Source organism: Oxyura jamaicensis, chromosome Z, assembly GCF_011077185.1.
Source record: "Oxyura jamaicensis isolate SHBP4307 breed ruddy duck chromosome Z, BPBGC_Ojam_1.0, whole genome shotgun sequence".
NCBI lineage: Eukaryota > Metazoa > Chordata > Aves > Anseriformes > Anatidae > Oxyura > Oxyura jamaicensis.
Genome location: NC_048926.1, coordinates 29,535,907 through 29,558,843, shown reverse-complemented (window position 1 = coordinate 29,558,843; position 22,937 = coordinate 29,535,907). Strand labels below are relative to the sequence as shown.

At 37.0% G+C, this 22,937-nt stretch overlaps 1 protein-coding gene across 1 annotated transcript in view; it reads right to left on the bottom strand.

Moving 5' to 3' along the window:
- Window positions 1-22,937, bottom strand: part of SLC1A1 (solute carrier family 1 member 1) — a 58,053-nt gene that overhangs the window by 12,076 nt on the left and 23,040 nt on the right. The window contains exons 3-8 of the mRNA XM_035310325.1: window positions 10,277-10,369; window positions 8,898-9,012; window positions 6,831-6,873; window positions 5,419-5,526; window positions 3,932-4,116; window positions 1,793-1,900 (exon numbers count right to left, since the gene is read on the bottom strand). Of these exons, the coding sequence (XP_035166216.1) occupies window positions 1,793-1,900; window positions 3,932-4,116; window positions 5,419-5,526; window positions 6,831-6,873; window positions 8,898-9,012; window positions 10,277-10,369 (652 nt within the window). The remainder of the gene's footprint in view (window positions 1-1,792; window positions 1,901-3,931; window positions 4,117-5,418; window positions 5,527-6,830; window positions 6,874-8,897; window positions 9,013-10,276; window positions 10,370-22,937) is intronic.

Here is a 22,937-nt window from a genome sequence, read left to right as displayed (position 1 = left end):
AAGTGCTAATTCAGTGTTACTTCTGAAGCTCTAATTTTTATTTAGAAAGTCATTACTTCTCAAATAAGTTTTGAACAGCTAGTCCAAACATGCTGGTTTATGCACAAAACAACACAAAAACTTTTAAATAAATGTTATTATCTAGCAAAAAAATAATGCAAAAAAGAGATCCTTCTTGATTCTTTATAAAGAACTTTGTATTAATATTTAAGAAAATATTACCCTTCTCTTTGCTTGTTAGTCAGAAAGCATGTGAATAACATTTGAAGAAAATATCATGGATATGTATAAAGCAGGGGGAAAGAAGCTCTTGAACAACTTTGGATCTATCCTCTAGATAAAATATGAATAAATCCATAGTATACTGAAGGAATTATAGGAGTGAATGAATGAATGAAGCAATGAACCAAGACAGCCTAGAAGTTATGTTCCACTGAACTGGAAATAGAAATTTAAATGCATTTAATTTATTAGGACCATAAAATCTATTTATCTTTTCAAAGGTTTCTTTGTAGCTATTTTCTTCAGAGATGTATAATGATCTAGTATTACAGTGAATACCATTTGAAGCAGTTAAGTTGCCCCTACTAAGATTCTGTATCTGCAAAAGAATTTCTGCAGGTGTAACTGCCTCTGCCTTAGACTTTTCTACACAGTCGAGGGTCTACAAAAAAATAGCAAAAATGTTTTGTTGCTTGGTTATGCTATGCAGATAGCAACTGCTACTTCTGCAGCTTTACCAGCTATTTCTGTGTTGAAGGAACGGTGTGATCCCCAGAGCTACTTAGTGTTAGCTGCCTGCACTGTGTTGGAGAGGGATAGGGTCGTTTTCCTCTTTGGCATCATTTCTCATGCAGTGCATTTACTTTGCATTTGTATTGGGCAGCGCAACTGATACAATTTGGTCCCAGAGGTCCCATACAAATTTTCAGCTTTATACAGATATTCATGTATGTTCATTGGCCTGGAAATCCCCTCTAAGTCATGATTTACCTTACCCTTACCCTTTTCCATTTTTTTCTAGTTTTTAAAAGAAGCACTGCGACTTTCAAAAAACATAGATCATAGAATATCCCGAGTTGGAAGGGACCCACAAGGATCATCAAGTCCAACTCCTGGCACCACACAGGTCTACCCAAAATTTTAGACCATGTGACGAAGTGCACAGTCCAATTGCTTCTTAAATTCAGACAGCCGTGGTGCAGTGACTACTTCCCTGGGGAGCCTGTTTCAGTGTGCGACCACCCTCTCAGTGAAGAACCTCTTCCTGATGCCAAGCCTAAACCTCCCCTGCCTCAGCTTGACACCATTCCCCCGGGTCCTATCACTGGTGACTAAAGAGAATAGATCGGTGACTTCCCCTCCACTCCCTCTTGTAAGGAAGCTGTAAGACCGCGGTGAGGTCTCCCCTCAGCCTCCTCTTTTCCAGGATGAACAGGCCAAGTGACCTCAGGCGCTCATCATACGTCTTCCCCACTAAGCCCTTCACCATCTTCGTAGCCCTCAAATACAGGATATAATCTGTTTCAGCCTCAAGTTGAGAAGATGAAATAGAGAATACAAGAACACCTTTTTTTTTTTTTTTTTTCTTCTAAGAATTCAAGGCTCTTAGGTTTTAAAACAAAACATACATTCAGCAAAACATGTATTCAAAACATTCTCATACAATTTTCATTGACAGGATTTTTTGTCTCTGACCTAGGAGACACTGGTTGTTGTAGATAATTAAGTTGTAATCAACTAAGCTCCAAAAATTGCATACATTTAATTTAATCTTTACAAAATGACATACCCACTTAACACTGTAGCCATATAAAGACCCAGTTTACGGAAGATTTCCCAGTCCTCAACTTCTATTATCTTCCCAGCAATTAAAAACACAATACCAATTGGCATATACCTAGAAAGCAAAAGTAAAGCAATTAGAATGTATTCTCAGAAATACTGCATGCTCAACAAGTCACAATTTTGTGTACAGTAAAGGTTTTTGCAACAGATTGAATGATTTGCTTTGATGTTCTGTTACACAACTGATTTTACTCACTTGCAGCAAGGTTACGTTAGAGGTAAAAAAAAAAGACTAGGAAATCAGAATAAATTTTAACTTTGTGTATGGTCTAATAACTACTGCATGATCTACTGTCCCAGAATACACAGAAGTTGGGAATGGGTGTGGGTTTTGCCCTGCTGCAGCAAATGTTTATGAGTGGCTATAACCTAACCTGAAAGTAGAAGTTTGCAGGGATGAGACCAAGATTTTGTGCTCTGATCACACAGAGATGGGAAAGGTCTCCTGCACTTTCAGGAACTGCTCTGTAGCACTGGGAACTGCATGTGAATCACCTATACAAAAGAGTCATTTTAATGTTAGGACAGCACAGTCATCAGTTTGTTGTCTGATGGAAGGGTCCCCATCCCACAGTGACCTTGCACAAGGCCATGTGCAGCAGAAATGAATAGCTGCTTTGGCTGCTGCCTAGAGCACACAAATTCAAGGCAAAATTCAGGGCTTATGCTAGCACCAGTAACTCTGCATTCCTTTTACCACCACAGAGCAGGCTGTGACACAGACAAGATGCCAATTTTCAGCATTGATAAATGTAATATAATTTATAAATTTGTGAGTTTATGAAATGTATACATTTTAAAATATTAACTTATAAAAATGTGTGTGTGTTATCGCACAAACACAGTAGTACTTTACCCCAGTGCAAAGTAGGGGGTCCTAGTTCCTGCTGAATGCTGAACTTGGCGAAAGGAAAACTAATTCCTCACACTGTCAGTGTCCATCATTACCTTATACAAAGCAACAGCTCCCACATCTCTAGAGACACAATGAGCCTGAAGCCAGACTCAGGCACATGCAAAACAAAGGGTAGCTTATGGGTAGGATCCTGTATTTGTAGCACATGCTAATTCTGGGGTCTCATTAGCGGTAATTTGCTGCAGAGTGAGGCAGCCTATTCCATGGGACTTTAACTCAGTTGGGCACCAGATTTGTACTGTCTAGCCCAGTATAAGCTGCAGAGACTAACCTATCTCTAAAGGCAGCAAGAAGCGTGCAGCTAAGCCCTGGACAGGTTTACTGTTTTGCAGACATCTCAGTGTGCTGAAATGGAGGGAAAATACATGGAAGGGAAGGATCTCCTAAGCTACTGTTAGTGTGAAACAAGCAAGGCAGATACAGGCAGAGTACACAGCAAACGGCACAATGCACTCTCCATGCAGGATCAAACTCTAGAAAAGATTGGATGTGCTTGTAGTGCTGATCCTGTAACTGTAATCTGCACAACTACTGACTGCACAGACACAAGCTTTGTGAATAGCTCTGAAGTCCAACTAAACACTATCAGATGTGTTGCTACTTCCAATTTTTTCCCGTCTGGGAACGTTAAGTGAGAATATTGTGAGAATGTTATCTCACAGAGCCTATTAGCACAAGGTAAATGATGCTAAGTTGTATCTTGCATATCGTTTTGGATTTTACTCTATGTTGTGGCTTGTATATTGAATTATATTTCTAAAGGAACTCAGCTCCTAGGACAGCTACCCTGTGAACATAATGGCTATCAGGGAATAGTGTTCAAGACTGAGAAAGGCAGGTGGGTGATTCTTCTACAGTCCTCAAATCACTAGCACAATTATACTGGTTTGATATAAACTTCTAGTGACAATGTCTGAAAAACTCACGATTCTTGTGTACCAATGGGACTGTTCCTTTATTGTATAGTACGTGGAAGCCTTGTCTCTAGTTTCCTCAAAGGGATCAAATTATGTATAAATGAAACTGTTTACCAGCCTTCCTTTAAAGCTGCTTGCTGAAGAGCACACATACAAAAGCAAATGTGAAGTATGAGTCTGCTCTTACATTTTAATGACAAAACCCCCTTAAAGAATTAGTTAGAAAATGCCAGTATACGCTTAGACTTACCACATAATTATCTGAACGATTCTCATTGTAGCTTCATTCAGTGCATTGAAAAAATCCACCAGCACTTGGCCTTTCTCTCCCATTTTCCCAATAACCATTCCAAAAACAAGACAAAAGACGATCAACCCAAGCACATTGATGCCATCAGAATACATGCCCACGATCTTGTATTCTTGGGTTTTGTTCTATAGATCAGAGTCAAGGGAAAAAAAATTACAATCTGAAAACACTTTAAAGAGTTCTAAAATGAAAGCATAATTAGATCTTTCTTTGGAAAGATATGGAGCTCTTCCCCAGATACTCCATTCTCTTTCTGGCATTGTTGCATGGGCAAAGTCAGGAATGAAGGCAGAATTAAAACCGCCTTTAAAAGCTTTGTATTTTAAGGCTATGGAATGATCTGATCACACCCTAGGGGAAAGTAAAACACCCCTCAATTTATGTTGGCCTTTACAGACTTCTGACACAAAGAATGGCAAGGTCTAGTTATCCTCAGTCATGCCTGCATTGTACTCAATGCTTACTCAATACTTACTCCCTACTGTGGTGAACAAATCTCAGCTGAAGTAGAATCCCTGTGGTCATTTCTAAGCAGCTCAAGAGCTTTTGTCCAGATATAAGATAAATACTCTGTTGTGTAAAAGCTGGGATGATGCTGTTCAATTTTGCCCCCATTTAAAAATCTACTTTTCAGCTAAAGTCAGTGAAATTGCATAATTTATACCACAGTTTGAAGCACATCACATAAAAATCCTACTAACTAGGTAAGTATTCACACATTCCTCTGTGTTTGTGCAGTATTAATATATGATGGGTGCATTTCCTCACTGAATCCTGCTTCAGGATTTGATTCATGCCCTTTCATATAGCTCATATTCCCATGCTCTCATTATTATGTGATGAAGTTTGGAAGGAGTACAGTAAAAGGAATATTGATCTTTTATTGTTCATAGTTCTGTGTTCATTGACTAATTAATTCCTTTCTTACTATTCTCCAGTGTAATTATAGGCTTAACAAACTGTCAACACCCTTTCCAGGCCTCTAATCAGAGGTTTGTTAAACATCTTTACTTTGGTCTCTTAACATTTTTTTACAGAATAAAAAACTATTAAGTAACAAATGCTTTCTATTATTTTGTTTTCCACTTCAAAAAAAAAATTACAATTTTCTTTTTCTATTTCTAATTGACAATTCATTCGCATATACATTTACTGGAGTATATGAATTCATTATTTTCCATAATCTATAGTCTTTGTACTGTTTATAGAACTAGAGCCATGAGGTTTTCTTAAACTTACTTGAAGATCCTCATAATCAGCTCTAGCTCTAGCATTATTAAAGTTTTGTGGACTCCCTAAAATATATCTATGTACAATTTCCATATTTCTCTCAATCATTAAGCGCCGTGTCAACTAAATCAAATTTAATCGATGTTCTTCCTTCCCACTTCATATATTATATTGGAATATAACAATAAAGGTCACACCTCTGAAACTTCGCCTGTCGTAGAAGATGTAACAGATTCTTCTGTAAATATGGAGCTATTTTTATCCACGCCAGTTGTAGCTTCCACTTTTTCACGTTTGGTTTTATACTGAAAAAGTTTTTTTAAAAAAAACATCTTATTTAGAAATATGAGGAATCTGAAGAATGGCATAGACACCCCCTAAAAATAACAGGAAAATAAACCGATCTGACATGCAACCACATTATTTCCCAATTAATGTGAGCCACCATTGCTCTGTTCTTCAGATATTGTAATTCAAACAAGTGATTCAGAGGTAATATACTACGAATTCTGCTCTCCAGACTCCCAGGTGCCCTGCAGACCTGGGTGCAGTCTTGAAGTGGATGAGATATTGCTCCTGACAAAGACAAAGGGATTTTTTTACTGGAACCGTCTAGAGAGAATCACCAACAGACACCCCAGGAGAGGTCTGTTGTGCCAATGCACTTGATACAACAGAATGCTTGCACATGCAACACTGTTGGAGAAGGTGTGTCAGTCTCATCACCTACAGAGGATGCTGTAGCATCCTGCTCTAAGGATAATTACATCAATATTGTTTTATATGGCCCATGAAAAGAGGGACTTGTCTACGCTCATTCTTCCTATGAAGTTTAGTACAGGACTGTATACTTCCACAAAGCAGAAGAGTTGCCTCTGAAGTCATTAACAGATGAAAAAATCTGCAAGGAGAAGTTTTGTAAACTTAGTGTTCTGCACAGCAGTTAACATAATTTTCTGATGGGAAAGGTAAACTACCTCATGTACAAACTTCAGAGCAACTGGCAGACAGCCACTGAAGAAGACAAAAATGGAGAGACCACCAGAAAATACAGTTTGATATATTTATGGATAAAGATGACTGAGTCTGAAGTAAGACTGAGACAGGGGTTTCCTTTTTCAACTTCCAAATCTCACTGATTCTGAAAAGAGATGTCTCAAATAGACTGTTACATCTGGCTACCTTTTCCTCAAGATGAACCAGCATCACTGGTAATGGACATTTGATGTGAGACATAGTGGGGTAAAGGCTGAGTTATGCAAACTTCATCGGACACGGAGGGATTTAAAGAACGTGGGAGTAAATCCTCATGACATTGTCCTTGTAACACTGCCTGTCCCCAAAGGGAAAAACTTAAGTATTAATACATTGCTTGATTTCTGCATCCAGCTCCTAAACAGTGTCTTATTGCAAGGGATGATCAAGAGCTGACAACAATATCATAATGGAAACAAAACCAAAATGCCTTAAAAGAAGTCTTTTTATGGGAGATTAAGATACTCAAGGACATCTAAGAAATTATTCTCAAATGACATAGTTTTGGGGAAATAACAAGAATTTGTAGTTAGCAATGAACACTATAGTAACTAAGAAGGGTGTTCAAACTCACCTGTTGAAAACAGGCCTGGACAAGGTTTTCTGGAAACATATTCCTGTTAAAAAGTAGAGGCATTTCAACACTATACTAAGAACAAATTGTTTATCTAAATAAAATGATAAAATTCACGTCTTAAAAAATAGATCAGTTTGTGTGCCTTTATCCAGAGAACAACAGCACTGACAGAGCTGAAGTCCAGAAAAATCAAGGGTTCAGGACTTCTAATGACCAGTAGACTGCCCTCATAAGGTGGAATCCTTGGGCTTATTTTTCAGTATTTGATATTTCTGTTTGTTAGCTAGTAAAGTTTTTTTGTTTTGTTTTGTTTTGTTTTGTTTCTGCTGCATCAGTTCCATCAATTGTACAAGGAGTACAAGGAGTACAGGAAACAGTCTGAAGTCTTTTACAGAACTTCTAAAATATATGCTTGAAAAAGAAAGAGTAACTCTTAGAAACACCATGCTGGAAGCAGCAGGTATGTGGTGTGTTCTATTGTAGTTCTGAAATATGAAATTAATCTTGGTTTATGGAAGATTCCTGTGTTATTCCATGGTCAAGGGCTGCTTTCATGAACTGAAAAATTAGGAAATTAGGTCAGGAGAAGTACAAACCAGTTGTGTCTCTCCTTTCCTATGGCCAATTTCACATTCAAACAATTGCAGAAAACAGCATTAATTAAGTATTGAATATTCAACCTATTTTCTAGAAAAAGACAGTTTCTATAATGAAGCAGAATTTGTTATGTCCCTTCCATATCTTGTACACTTCTGCCATTATTTTTCAAGTTTTTAAAGCAAAATTTCATTTAAGACAAGAGTAGTTTGTAGAAGCCTGGGATTTGCACTAATCTTTATAAGACTGTCTCGATTTGGATCATAAATCTGGTGAATACACAGAAAAAAGTAACAATAAATCCTTTAAATCAGGGTTTCAGACCTCAACTGTAATTCCTAATTTACAGTCTTATATTTGTTTACAAGAAATTGAGCTATGAAGTGTAAAACTCAGAGTAGTCTAAATTATGGTTCTTAGTATGTTAAAAAAAAATGGTTTTGTGCATGAAGTTTCATCAGCCCTGTGAATATGTATGGACATATTCATGTGGAAGTTAGTGGTAAATGACTGCACTATGTTTTATTATGTGGCTGATCACAGTGCCATGCTGTTTATACCTGGGGCTAACAACCATGTGTAATGAGATGAATATTCCACAGAGCTGCCATTCTGGTCATGCACAGGCAAGAAGGAATAGAGGCTGGGAACAGCTGTGGATTGTTGAATGTGAGGTTGTGGGGTTGAGGACTGTTCACACCAAAAAGGGCTACCTTGATCTGGGCTGGGACAGAGATGTGCCAGATGACAACAGACATCTGCTATTAAATATGATACATACGCAGATACGTAGATACATACATATATATACACACATATATATACATATATATGCATGTATATAAAAAAATGGCAAAGAACTGTGGATCTGGAGTTGCATCTGCAAATGTCAGTCACATTTCACAAAATGAAGAATGCTGAGAAAGCCACTTTAAGATACATAGTTGAATCTCACATGATAGATTAAGTAAAAATTCTAGGAAAAAAAAAAAGTGGGCATGAACAGTGATATGGAACAGAGGCTAACTGCAGCTGAAGAAAAAAAACTGCAGAAACATTTGTGAGCAAACTACTTAGCTACTACTGGAAATGCAACCTTGTTTTTCTGGATTTTGCCTAATTCCTAAACATGTCAGAATTTATTAAATTCCTCTAAATTCTGAAAATCCTCTCAAGTTTTTTGCAGACTTTCCAGGGGCTGCTTTCTTCTAACCACTTTACATGTCTATCATTTACCAGGATGCTATTGGAGATAGACTCATGATAAGGCTGCCTTAAAAAACATTGATGCAACATTTTTAAAGAAACCACTTGGAATATGCTATAAAATGACTAACCTCTTGGAATACATATTACTCTCTACTTGTTCATTCCAAAAATATTGGAAAGTGTTTTTATTGTATTAGATATTACAACTTTATTATCTGGACTTCTGTAAAACAGGTATGGAAAGAAAAAAAATCTCACCTGATCAGATCCAGCATGGCATCAACAGTACTGACTTCTGGGGTACTGCCCACTCTGTCAATCTCATCTGCTGTTTGAGGCACTCCAGGTTTAATAGTCACAACTAAGACAATCCCTTAAGAAGGAGAACCAGGGAAACAGTTCACAGTGCAAGCAGAGGTATTGATACATCCTGTCTGTGTAATGCATCTGGTGTCGTTAAAATCTTCATGAGCTAAACTCATCAAATGTTCTTTGCTTTGGTAAAATTAGCTTATAGCAATAAAACAACGTAAGGAAGGGGCTTCAGAAACAAATAAAAATTTGGGGGCAGAAAATGCCAGGTCTAAACTTGTGACTACTGAAATCAGTAACTAATTTTCTACTGACTTTAGTGGCTTCATTTTAGGCATTTTCAATATTACATACAAATGCTAGCATTTTCCAAATATACACTTTTGATTTTCAAAATCCAAACTGCATTTATGTAACTCTGCACAATGAAACAAGTAATATCATAGTATCATGCAACATCTTATATTAACCTCTTAGATTAACCTCTGGAGGTTCTCTGGCTTATCCCCTCTTTTGGGACACGGACAATTTCAAAGCTGGATCCAGATAAGATATGTCAGTCTTTCTTAAGTCTTCCTCACTGTGTATTCACTGAAAATTCCCAGACAGATTAGATATTATCCTACACAGTGTAACTGCAGTGATATATTACTCTCCATAATGCAACCTCTATGAATGACTCTAGCCTTGTAGGCCTGTAAGTGATACTTTATTGTTAAATACTGCTTTGGTTTATAATTAGTCTACATACAATGTACATTTTGTACTTCAAATAAATATATAACAGTTTATTTTTAGTGGGTGATATCTGTGCATAGTATTAACCTGAACTCAACAAAACACAAAGGTAATCCACAAATGACATGACAGCTGACAGCACAGGGCTTAATTTTATTTCTCTTTAAGAACACAGCCTGAAGATGTCTGTTCAAGCAAATATGTGAGATTTCAACGCTGTTAGTAGGGAATGAACTTTCTGCAAGAGGAGATGTGAACTTCTGAGTGGTAGGAGTGGAGCCTGGCATGCTATAGGGGATAAAAAACTTCTAGGAAGGGAACTGAATGACACAGAAAGCCATGTTTTCTCCCACTCTTTCAGGTGAAACACATAATACGTTCTTGCATCTGAGAATTTATCATCTTACTATTGAATAGCAGGACTAACCTCTCCCTGCCTCTGGCTACAAGTGTGTATAATGGTGTTTGTATGATTCCTGAATCTCCTCTCTATACTGTCTTGGCAAATTAGCATTGCCATAGTGCTATATACTTCTCATTAGGCAATGATGAGGATTTTAATAGCATTTTAACCTTTTACAGAGTACCTAGTATTACGGCAATGACTGTAGTGCAGAAATAATATATGACTGCTCGCAAACCAATCTTCCCAGAAACACTGGAATCCAAAGCAGCAACACCTGCAAAAAGAACCACAAAAACAAAATGCTAAAAAATAGTCTTAGAAGAAACTAGATATTTTTGTAGAGGCTTAGCTCTATGCAGGAAGTATTTCCTTATTCTAGATATTTCTGAACACTTAATTAGCAGTTGCACTTCTGAAAAATTTCTGTAGCAGACCAACGTATTTGCTTCTTCTTCTTTACACTGTTTTACCTGGATTTTTCTAGTAAAAAATGTAATTGATATTTTTCTGATTCATTGATATAGGTGATGAATTAGACTTCTTGTGTTCAATGAAAGCATGTTAGAATCTATTCCTATAATCAATTAACCAGTTCACTTTCATCAGATCTGTAACATTTTGGTTTTAAAAGTAAGGACAGTGGGAAGGGAGTTACTCAGGTCTTTTATCCCAGGTTGCTCAAAGGCACACACAGACAAGCCCGGCTCATTCCTAGCAGGCTTGCTTTTGTTAACAAGTTTTCTTTGTTTGTTTGTTTTTGGTTTGGGGGTTGTTGTTTTTTTTGACTAAAGCTGTTCTGCAGGGGCTGGGTTGTACCCATTACTCTGCCTGTATCTGTCACTGCCAGGAACTGAGGGCTGCTTTTGCTAATGGAGGTGGGGAAAGTTCTGAGGAATGTGTTGTTCTGCAGTTAACTTAGCATCTGGCAGCAATATAATATCAAACTGATCAGGAAGTGTTTTGTAATTGTTTAAAATATTTACAGTTGTGTCTGTAGGCATACAATTCAGTAACCAGGATAAAATGAGCATCGTGACTCTAAAACTTGACTGTCTATAACGACACTAGTTAATAATTCACTGCTATCTATTACACATTTGTGATCCATTTATATTTTTATGTTTACTGAGTCAGATTATCAAAGTCTGGCCAGATTCCCTTGTAGAGGAAAGCAAAATTAACATGAGGATATTTAGCCTCAGAGAGACGTGATTTTGCAGAAAGAATTACGTTTCAGAAACAAAGGGGAAAAAAAATCAAAGATTTCTGACACTAATCCACTTACTGATCTTTGAGCTCAGAAAGGATTGTAGCAAGCATACTTTAACCAAGTGTTGATACCTCTTTCAGAAGATCTACTAACAGCAGTAACAACTTGTGCCTAGAGTATTCATATAATGCCTTACTTGCTCTGTTAATTGTTATTCAAAATGCAAACAACCCTGTTAGGGGAGAATGAAGGTTATTTTATTTCATCATCTATTTGATTACATCAGGATCTCCCACAAAACAGCATATTGTCAGATTGATTGCAGAAGAACTATATACAAATGCTGAAATCATTACATAAAGACTATCTCACTTGTAGAGCAAATAATGATAATAAAAATCTATTCATATTGCAAGGTAGTAGAGACCAGTGCACAGAAAAAAACAGTGCCACAGTAATTACAGGAGGCTTGCAGCACTGAGGTGGCTGTTTAAGGAGCAAACAATAGAATGGACATAGAATCTGGGCTATCGTTTTCATTTCTCACCTTGGCAACTGGATAAAACATGGTGGAAAGGAGGCTGTTTGCAATGCTGTAGGAAAAGCTGTGGCAACTATGGCAGTAAGAATTCTTGAGATTGGTAACAGTAAGTAATGGATTCTATGGACAATGGAAGAGTTGGTTTCAGTGGCTGGCAGTGCTAAAACTTACGCACCTGCCATACTGACTTGGAAGATTTAACATCACGTTTAAAAAAAAAAAATAAAATAAAATAAAGTGAACGCGTATTATCAAAGTTCCATTTTTTTTGTTTAAAAAAAAAAGTTCATAAAAATTAGAAATCACCGAATTCTATAACGAAGCTTGTTTTATAGACTGTCAATAGCAGTCAGATGGCCAGTGGAGGTAAGATGGGATGGTAACATATTCTCATGGGATGGAGTTCTTCACGAAACTTGTTTTATGATCTTTTTTTGCTTGACAGTCTTGCTGAGCCAGCGTACAGCTTAATAGACATGCAAGGTTATTTCCCCAGAGCATTCAGTTATAAAGATTCTACAATTAGTATGACACAAAATTCCTATGACAGCAATTCTGCTGGCTCCAAATAAAATCCCCTTCCAAACTACTATGTTCACTAAAGTCATAGAGGCATAATTAAAGGCAAACTTTGCCCCTGTATTTTTAAACTGGATAATGAACCTGTTAAACAGTGAGCTGTGCTAGAATCTAGATTATACTTCTACTGCAATGTTGGTGCTGCTTTCCTAGGAACTGTAAAAACTTGCAAGTAAGTCAGGCAGACATGATTAAGTAAGTACAAGCATGCTCTAGCATGACAAGTGTTTTTTTTGTTTGTTTGCTGTTTTTTTTTTTTTTTTCTTGTTTGCTTGCTTTTTGAAAACAGCTGTACTCTGAAACAAAATTGGATTCAGGATTATGCTTCCTTTTGAGAATGAAGCAGCATTCACTAGAAGTTCCACATATAGGTTTACACAGGTTTATCTTGTTAGATGTAGGAAAACACAATATATAAAAGTAGCTTTTTTTTTTTTTTTTCCTGATCCATCTCACTGTCATGAGCGAGTAAGTCATAATATTCTATAATTGATAGTTATGGGCTTCTCAAGGCAAAAAAAAATCCATTGAAATAACACCCCAAATCTCTAATTTCTTTGCACATAACTGAAAGATTTAATGGAAGATACACTAACCAAAACATACAGCTTACTCTAGTTCCTAAGAAAATGTATTTCTCAAACTAGGATGGCACACACACTACTCAAAACGGAAAGCCTGCAATGTTGTAAATAAAGATAAGACCACAAAAACACTGTAGTTAAACTTGTGTATCTACTGTGGATTGCCACTACATCTAGTTTATTTGCACTTTCCCTCCTTTGACCTACCCCCAAGTTTTATACTGTTTAAAGAGGTTTAAGCAGATTGACTGCAAATGAAGTTTATAGAATTTTATTAGGTATGATGGATTCTCCTCCATACTTGAGCATTTCACATTTCAAAATTGCTGTATTTCCAATTGGTTCCTGAGATTTTCTTTCAAAAGATATTCTGTTTGAGTCACAGACACTGAAGTGTGGAACTCCATTCTGTGGTTATAATACACAAGACTTCAACTGGTGTTAAAATCTATTAATCTATCTACTCCTTATCTATGTTATTTTAAGCAGAATAAACACTTTAATATCCGCAGCCAAAGATGTGAATCAATTGCACAGTCTCCTGCAACTTTTCTTTTTTTTTTTTTTTTTCCAAAGTTATCTACTTTGCAAAACATACACTTGTAAAAAAATGAAAAAGGAAACAAACAGTGAAGTAGTCTCTCACATACTCTCTTTGTCCCGGGATCTCCAAATCCAACCAAAATGAAATGCTGCACTGCCTATGCACCCTTTTTAAGGAAATGATGGTACAAACAACTGATGTTAATCATTTTGTCTGACAACATATTAGAAGACACCAAAACACAATAGGAATGAGGGATGCCATAAGAACCTCAAAAGAACAGCACAGGCACACACTTTGGAGTAACACATGCAGATCTTCTGTTTTAAATACTGTTTTAAATCTGTTTTAAATTCTGTTTAAATACTACCAAAAAAAAAAAAAAAAAAGAAAAGGAAAATTCTAATTCAGTTATTTACAATAACTTTTAAAAAATCTGTATTTGGTCCTTTTTTATTTGAATAATTTGGTTGGTGTTGCCAGGAAGCCTTTCAATTTCATTTTCTTTCATTTGCAAAGCTGATGTTTTTGCTTTATTACCAGAGGATTTCTAGGACTTTCCATTTTGAAAAATGAACCAAAAGGGATACAATATGAAACTTGCAAAAATGCAGAGAGGCAAAACTGAATTATTACAAGTGATTAAACCTGTCTGGTTTTGTCCTATGTTGTGTTCTATGACTGACTTTTGCTCTTGGAATATGCCATGTTGCCTAAGTTGGAGAAAAGAAGCACAGCTCTTCTTCTCACTTTAGAAGCCCCATCTACATGGTGAAATGCACCAAACCAGGAGCTGTATTATAACTGAATGATATTCATCCGCAATTTCTAAAGTCCATTTGAAATTTCTTAGAAAATCTTGTATATATTTAGAACTGCTTTCCTAAAATGTTTGTGTATAAAGAAAGCTCCGTGCACAAGGGTATAGTCTGATTTAGGAAAAGCTGACCCTGAATACTAAACATGATGTTTCTGAATTTTTTCTGGTAGCCACTGATCGAAGTACGAATCATTCTTTTAGTTTCTGACTTACGGAAAATTAAACATTAGTGTAACATATTGGTCAATTAAGACCAATATTTACTAATATTCTCTCTGAAAAGAGTGATTTTATTTTTCCTTTTTTGATGTCACAGGAACAGAGAACATACCTAAACAAAACTGAATTTTGAAATTGCTGGAAAAGTTATAATTAAGGCTTGAAAAATTTTTGAATTGTATGCTTCAATAGTAGTGACAATACAGAAAGACACTTAAGAAACCCAATTATTTTCTGCATTTTTTGTGACACTTGTCTTTCTTTGCCTTGCTGCTTAGAAAGGTTGTTTTGGAACACTGTGAACTGAAAACAGTTCTTACATTTTCTTGTTTTTTTTTTTTTTTTTTTTTTTTTTTTGTCTCTTCATCAGCTGATGATGATTCCACTCTCATTAAATATAAGAGTGCCTCTGCTCAGCTGCCAAAAGAGTCAACCTCTTCTCAAGCCTGAAGGTTGGTCTACAGCTTTGTTATTGTTTCTTAGTAAATGTAACAAAATTCTCAATGTTTTCTGTACTTCTCTTTCAGTTTTCAAATACAGTTACTTAGATTTTTCGGAATAAAAATAAAGCTTAATCATAGAATCAGAATCACAGAGTACCCCAAGTTGGAAGGGACCCACAAGGAGTGGGTCCAATTAATGTCTCCACATGGGACTACCCCAAAACCAAACCATATGTTTGAAAGTGCTGCCCAACACTTCTTGGTGTCGTAACCACTTCCCTGAAGAACCTGTTCCAGTGCCTGACCACCTTCTTAGTGAAGAACTTTTTCTTAATATCCAATATGAACTTTCCCTAAACAGCCTCATGCCATTCTCTTGGGTCCTATCCCTGGTTGCCAGAAACTTGCTGGGTCTCCAGGGAAAAAAAGAACAGAGAGTGCAGCAGTCCTGCATGGGGATTACAGATTCAGGTGATATACCATGACACTGCAGTCCATCCTATCCCATGTTGGTACTACCAGGATCATGCACAGTGCTGAGGGGAAGCTCTGGAAAGTTCCAGCAACTCTCAGTACGCACTCAGCAATGACAGTGCAAGGCACCCCATCTTCAACAGCATAGTTGCAGGGATCCAAAACTGACAAAAGGAAGGGTCAGCAGACACCCATCACAAGAAGTCCCACCAGGCATCCAGTAAAATACATGACAAAGTGACACTTACGTCAGCACAGAGTCACTACCGTGCCACCTTGCTGACTGACTATGCAGTTGCTTTATTTCTACCCAGATCCAGAGTAACTCTGTGAAATTACGATCTGAAAGATCTATCCTGTAGACAACTTATCTAAGTAGATGGGGGTGTCAGGCACATTCTCTCATTACCAAATATGGAATGAAGTAGAGAAGGGAGGTCCATAGTTTCTAGACTTGCTTGGAATAACAAGACTCTGTGGCAATTAAGGCACTTTTCCAATGTTTCATGTAAAAGAAACCAATCACCTAATAAAAATTATTGTTATTGTTATTATTATTATTTAATAATATATAAAATAATACATAAGGAAAATAAATAATTTAAATATATATTGATATATAATATATATACTACATTACATAAATACGTGTATTTATATAAATACTATATTATATGTCATACATAAATATATATTATATAATAAAAAGTATATTTTAATACAATAATTAATAATAACTATGCAAGTTTTGTACTCAAGAAAATTATTCAGACAAATTAATGCTGTTGGTAGACAAACCAGCCTTGTCCCCTGTGACCAACCTATAAAATCAGACAAATCAAATACTCACTAATATTAATGTTCTCATTGTACTTACTATTTTTGTTGGAATAAAAATGGGAGTTTAAGAGAGGCAACCCTGTATGGTACACTTACAAGTAGTTGGAACTATATGATCTTTAAGGTCCCTTTCAACCCAATCCATTCTGTGATTAATGAAACCTCCAAAAATATTGGACCCCACTAGTCCTTCCATGTTGTTCCTTCATGTTGGAACGACCTTTTACACTTAAAATAGAAATTTCATGCCAGTATTAACATTTGGCAACCTTATAACAAAATCCATTATATAACTACATTTTGTATAGTCTGTAGTTGATCACCAACTAACTAATTGACTAGAGTTGCTATCATAACCAAAAAATTACCAACACAAGAGAGATCTACTCTCTGAGTAGAGCACTTGCTCTGTACTACAGGTGCCAACACTGGTAAAAAACTGAAAGTGTGTAATCCATGAATTACAGATTTTCTGTACAGTTTAGATAAATATTTTAATCTGAAGCGAGCAAATCAGTGCCTGACATGCTTAAAAGTAAAGTAAACAAAATGCTCTCTGTAGAAGATGATATTGCACAGTGTTTTTGTGTGATTCGTATCAGTGTTTACTTTGGAGGCATATATGCAATGCAATTGTATACAAATAGTTTTGGTACTAAGTATAACACTGTTGTTCTAGAGTTACTCACTGTGCTTCATTTATATTGTGTTATCTGTGAGATCTAGGAGTGAAAAGGGTTGCATTAAGGACTAGAAACATTCACAAGGATGTTACGACTTCTAGTGATTATATCTTACCAGCTGCCTAGTGGACAACACCTATATCCTTAGAGTTTGCCATACCATTCTACAGAGTTGTCCTAACTGAGCACAAGGGTTTATGCTTCCAGGTATTATTTCCTATACATCATAAGAAACTGATTCTTTGATTTAGTGTTGTGATTGTCCAGCAGCAGCAATCATACCTAGACACTTCAGCATGTTTTTGCTGTTCTACAAATTTTGGTTTCATGAAGTGCATCATCTCCTGCAGTATTTCTTCTTACTATTCTCAAAGCTTGTAATAATACCAGAAGAAATCAACTGAAGTTCAACAGAAGCTAACAGGATCTTTTCGTTCCATCATCTAACTTCATCTGCACAACAAATTGATCATAAAGTGTAATCAGCAAAAGGGCTGTTTCCCTGCCTTTGCTAACAGCATGGAACTTGATGATCATTATGTAAGTTTTCTCTGTAGAGATTGATGCCACTTATCCAGCTCCATAGCAGTGGTGGTTGGCTTTTTTCCTTAAATGTCCATGAGTGACAGAGGGAAAAGTCCAATTCAAGGGCCTTCCACATTCAAACAACTGTCATCCACATCATAGCTTCTTCCTTGACAGTTAATTTTTTTCTCTTTCATAGCTAATTACATTTTTGTGGAGAAATAACTGCAATTCAGCACACATCAACAACTCTCTTAGATTTCTGATATTTAATTCACAATTATAACAAAAATATAGCATCAAATGTTCCTAAAGAGTAGAATGCTATGGCTTTTACACCTTCTCAAACATGAATGAGATGTTGATTGAAGAACAAAATGCAGTTTGAAACTGCTCTAAACTGCCATCAGTCTTACTGCTTTAATTGAGAAATTTCAGTAGATGCTAGAGGAATTATTAAAGAATTCTTAACATCTTCAAAGCTTCCACTTTTTAATTCTCGCCCTCCTCCTGCCCCCACCTTCCATTTTGGTTATTCTGGCTGCAACGTGCGTGCACTAAGTCATAGAAATGATACTACAAACATCCAGCATTGTCAGGTCTGTTTAAAACTTTTTCACAGGATATTGCAACGAACATAAGAAAATAGAAAAACATAGGGGATTCTTAAAATGCATATAGTATTTCAGTAAGCAATCCTTCTAAAGGAACCATAATGGTTTACACAAAAATAGCAGTGTTGTTTCGTTGCAATGGGTGTGCTATGCTGTAAGTTGTTGAAAAAAATTACTCTTAGAAAAATACTAGAAAAAAATAACAAAAGAATGAAGAAATGCAAAAACAGCCCCCTTGATAAATGGATAGCTGTCTGAAATGCATGAAGTTATCTGACTTTAAAAGATGAAACTGGGTGTATTCTTAATATAAGACATGAACGGTATCAATATTTCAACTGCACCTGACTGTGGTATGACCTGATCTTTCTGTCTGGTTTGTTTTTCAGAATGCCATTTACCTCCTACTGACTGTTCTCACTTAATTCTCTAATCTTCACAGGAGTGGTGGTTAAGTCACAATCACAATCTTTCTTAGAAGCATGTAAGCATTTTGAGTCCACTGCCTTTTCTTCTACTTGCAAGAGAGAACACATAAAACCAGCATTTGGCCTATATCTTCAGAATTGAGAAAAGATTTTTGCTTGAGGAACCACACACCAAATTCTAACTCTATTGTTGACTTCTGTAGCAAGCTTATTGCTCATTTTCTTCTCCCTTTATATGTCTAAGAGAATCCGAATTTGCATTCGTGCACCATAGCACACTGCCAGTTGTAATCAGCACAAAAACCGCAAATTCCAGGAAAGGAAGAAATCTCATATATGTAAACAAAGATTTTATCTTATTTCCATGTAAATTTTATCATCATTTGATAGTTGGTTCATGTATGTTAAGTGGGAAAGGTTCTGTCTCACGTCATCTCTGTTGTCCTAAGCATGAAGTCAGGTTTGGAGAGATCTTTGAGTCCAAATTGCCTGGTATTATGTACACAATCTCCCTTGTGACTAAGCAGATCACAGTGACTCTTCCTTAACAGGGACACATGTTGGAGTCACGCTCCCTGAGACTCAGAAGGGGTATAAATAGACTAAATGTTCAATTTGTCAACTAATCTAAAGTTTTTTTCACCCAGCCAGTCTCTTCCTGATGAAGCTCTATCTGCCTGCTTTCACAAGGCCTCTTCGTTTCCTGTATGAAGAATGTTCTTCTCGGATCTTCTAAAAACAAGGGTGCAAAGACATCTGTCATCTGTCCTTTAGCCCTTGGCGCAGTATTTCTCATGGTGACCTTTTGAATGGAAGGCCCTGTTATATAAGCTTCAGGCAGTGACAGCTACAGGAGAAATCACCACAACAGCAGTGAAATCAGAGCCTACACTTTACTGAAGCCATCCTTGACTCACCTGTCAACTTCCCTCTTTTCAAGGGTGTTTCTGAGTATTTTCTCTCCTTTTCTGCCCATTTTGTTGGAATGAATGTTTAGTACAAGTTTACCCTGACTTTTAAATAAATCTCCTGAAAGCTCATTTTCTCCATATTCTCTCTGAACTGTAAGTTTACTAATTAGGTTCAAAAGGAATTACTGTTCTTTCCTTCCAAGGGCTAAACAGTCTGTCTTCTGCTTTTTCCCTTTGCTCTTTAGAATTCTCTAGGAAATGTAGTATAGCATCCCTCGCAAATGAACAAGACTGTCAGGACCAAACAAGCAGCTCACATGTCTATTCAAATACACTGACATTAAGTCAGTGACATTAAGTAAGATATCCAGAAAAGTGTCGGACCCCAGATGTGAGTTCATTAACAGGTTGCTGTGCTGTTCTGTGAGCAGTTGGCAAAATCAACATTGCAGTACATATTATGATCTTTCCCTAGACAGCTGACTGGACTACATGCATAGAAAGAAGGCATTAGTACTGAGTTCCATTCGTCTTATTTGCAAATAGTATCACTTGTACGAAAAACGTATTTTTCCTCTAGAAAGCTTTTAGAGGCTACATAAACACATTAGCACCTTTTCAGAATATTCAATGTTCCTTGGATGGAATATAATAAGAGCCTATAAAGAATGAAGATGACATATCAATCTGCCAAGCTGGACAGGCTAGGAAGATTCATAGGAGAAATCACATTCAGTTCATTAATAAAGCAGAAACAGCTTTTGCATTGGAGTGAATATAGAAAACTCAAGAGTACTGAAACTAGCTGAGTTACTCCAGAATTACTGGTGGTAGAAGGTATAGGTGTACAAGTTTTAGCTTCCAGATTCTCATAAAGAAAACTTTCACATGACATATTTTTTAATTGATCATGAAGTCCACAGATACAGAAATAGAGTAAAAAAAGAGAATGCAGTTTGTTTTACTTAGTGGAATTGTTGCTTTACATGCTGAGCTCCAGAACAGAAGAGCTAAAGACACCAACTCACTTCACATCCACACATGCTGGTGTCACCAGCAGACTCACAGTGATATAGCTGGGATGGAAGGCAGTGGCTGCCAATGCCGCAGAACAGCTGCTGTACAGGGGCTCTTTGCCCTTGAGAGCTGGTGGTAATCATGCTCCATGAACCAGAAGTCCATTTCAAAATTTTATTACTGTAATTTAAAGCCTTAAATAATATAGGGGCTGTCTCAGTTGCATAAGATCATTGATATTGATGTGTAAGGAGAAGATGATTGTTATAGGAGTAATGGGGATGAGCACAAAGCTTTGTCCAATAGCCCATGACTATGCAGTCCTCCCTGCCTCAATGACTGCACATGGAAAGTGGGGACAGGACCTCCAGTATTCATCAGTACAACTGAAGGTAAAACTCATTAACTGTAGTCTAACAGTTCTCACCCATTGTCCCATGACATGATAGAGAGGGACAAGGCAAATTCCCTGCCTGAGCTCTGGTAACAATTTTATTACTATTATACAATGGATTTGCTTTCTTGCTGGTTCTTCTGACATCTGAAACATAGAAATGCAATTGGAGGGTGCAGATATTGCAAGAGACAGTCTCTGAGTATGTTAAGCCAGATGAGGGCTTATCCAGTGGGTGGAAACTAGTGCTCTTGTTCGTGATGCACAGGGCCTGTTAACAATGCCTCGATAGTAGAGCATCTCTCAATAGCGAATGTAGGAGTGTAAACTGTTGAGGCAGATGTCACCCACCTCAGGAATGACGACACCAAAAGTAAAGTTATTTGGAAGCTTTCAGGAGGTTCAGGCTGAATGTTGGGAAAAGGTTCTTCTCTGAGAGGGTGGTTGGGCAATGGAACAGGCTCCCCATGTAAGTGGTCATGGTACCAAGCCTGTCAGAGGACAAGAAGCATTTGCACAATGCTCTCAGACATTGAGTCTGATTTTTAGGTGACCCTGTGTGGAGCCAGGAGTTGGACTTAGTGATGGATCCCTTCCAAGTTGGGATATTCTATGATTCTATACATTTACAGAAAACAAAATAGTTTTGTTCTCTCACCTTCCTATGCTCATTCACAGTACTTTAAATCTGTGGACTTCTATACCTAATGGAGCTAGCAGCTCTACTCCTAAGCACAGCCACAGTGTGTTCGGCTGTGTGTTTTAACTGTAATTATTAATACGGGGGGAGGGAGGGGGAGAAGTTGTTTGTCTGAACTCTCCTAACTTTGAAAGACAAACTATGTGAGAAATATGAAGAACCTGATTAATACTCTGATTTTTCTCACTGCATTCCAGTTCTTTTGTCTTGCATTTTGCCTCCTTTGCCACAAAACGTGGTTTTGTGATAAAGCAAACCAGTAAATGCCCCAAAGTAGATCAAGGTAGGAAATTGCCTCTTTAGTTTTGAACAATGGAAAAGAACAAATAATTTGAGATACCCTTCCATCAGCCATGAATCAAGATCCTCTTCCCATAGGGAAAACAATGGTGTCCACAAATAGGAAAAGTCATGTGGTCTCTATACTTCACTGGGACATACTTCTCTCTCACATAGCTGTAAAATCCTAATCAGATAGACTAGAGAAAAATAATCTTTATACTATGACAAAAAAAAATGCAAAGAAAAAAGTGTGCAGTTGGTACTGGGAAAGGTGAAACCAGCAGTATGCTTCAGACAGTACTGCGGCAGTAACCAACGTAGGCCCTGAAGTAGGAAGAATTTATTTCTATAGTCATGAAAACCTAGTGGATTGAAGCCTCACCAGACTCACAGTAAGGCAGATATTTTATTTACAGCTCACACAGAGCTGCCCTCAGAAAGGCAGTTGATACCTTTTTTTTTCATTGTTTCTGAGGTACACTGTGTGTACAACCTCACATCAGTTCTTTTGAGAAATCTTAGTTTTCCTCAAAACAAATCCTCTATAACAAGATCAGTTTAGGAGCTGGGAAACTCCCATGCATGTGTCCTAGCCTCTTTAGAGCTGCCTATGAGGACTGGAAATGCACGGAGGGCCAGAAACACACAGAAGAGTTTCAATAGTGTTTTACTAGGCAGAGGAGATAAGAAATGATGGAAAGACTATTTCAGGAATTAAAGCAGATGTTGAATAGCTGATAAAATCATGTCCTCAATATTGAGATCTGTGACACGTACCTGGTGTATTGCAATTTTTAACCCAATACATGATGTAGAAAACAAAACAGGTGCTATTGTGACAGAGCTAAGATTACTGGCATTTATGAATGACCCTGAAAATATCATCAAAGGTCATTTATCAGACATGTGATTCCATTTTTTAGGGGAAGTTACTATCAGATAACAGTCTATCCCTAAAGAAAAGCATCCACATAATGGTTTGTAGTTTGAAAGTCAATGAGGCAGGCAGACTGAAGGGGGATGGGAATCAAAGC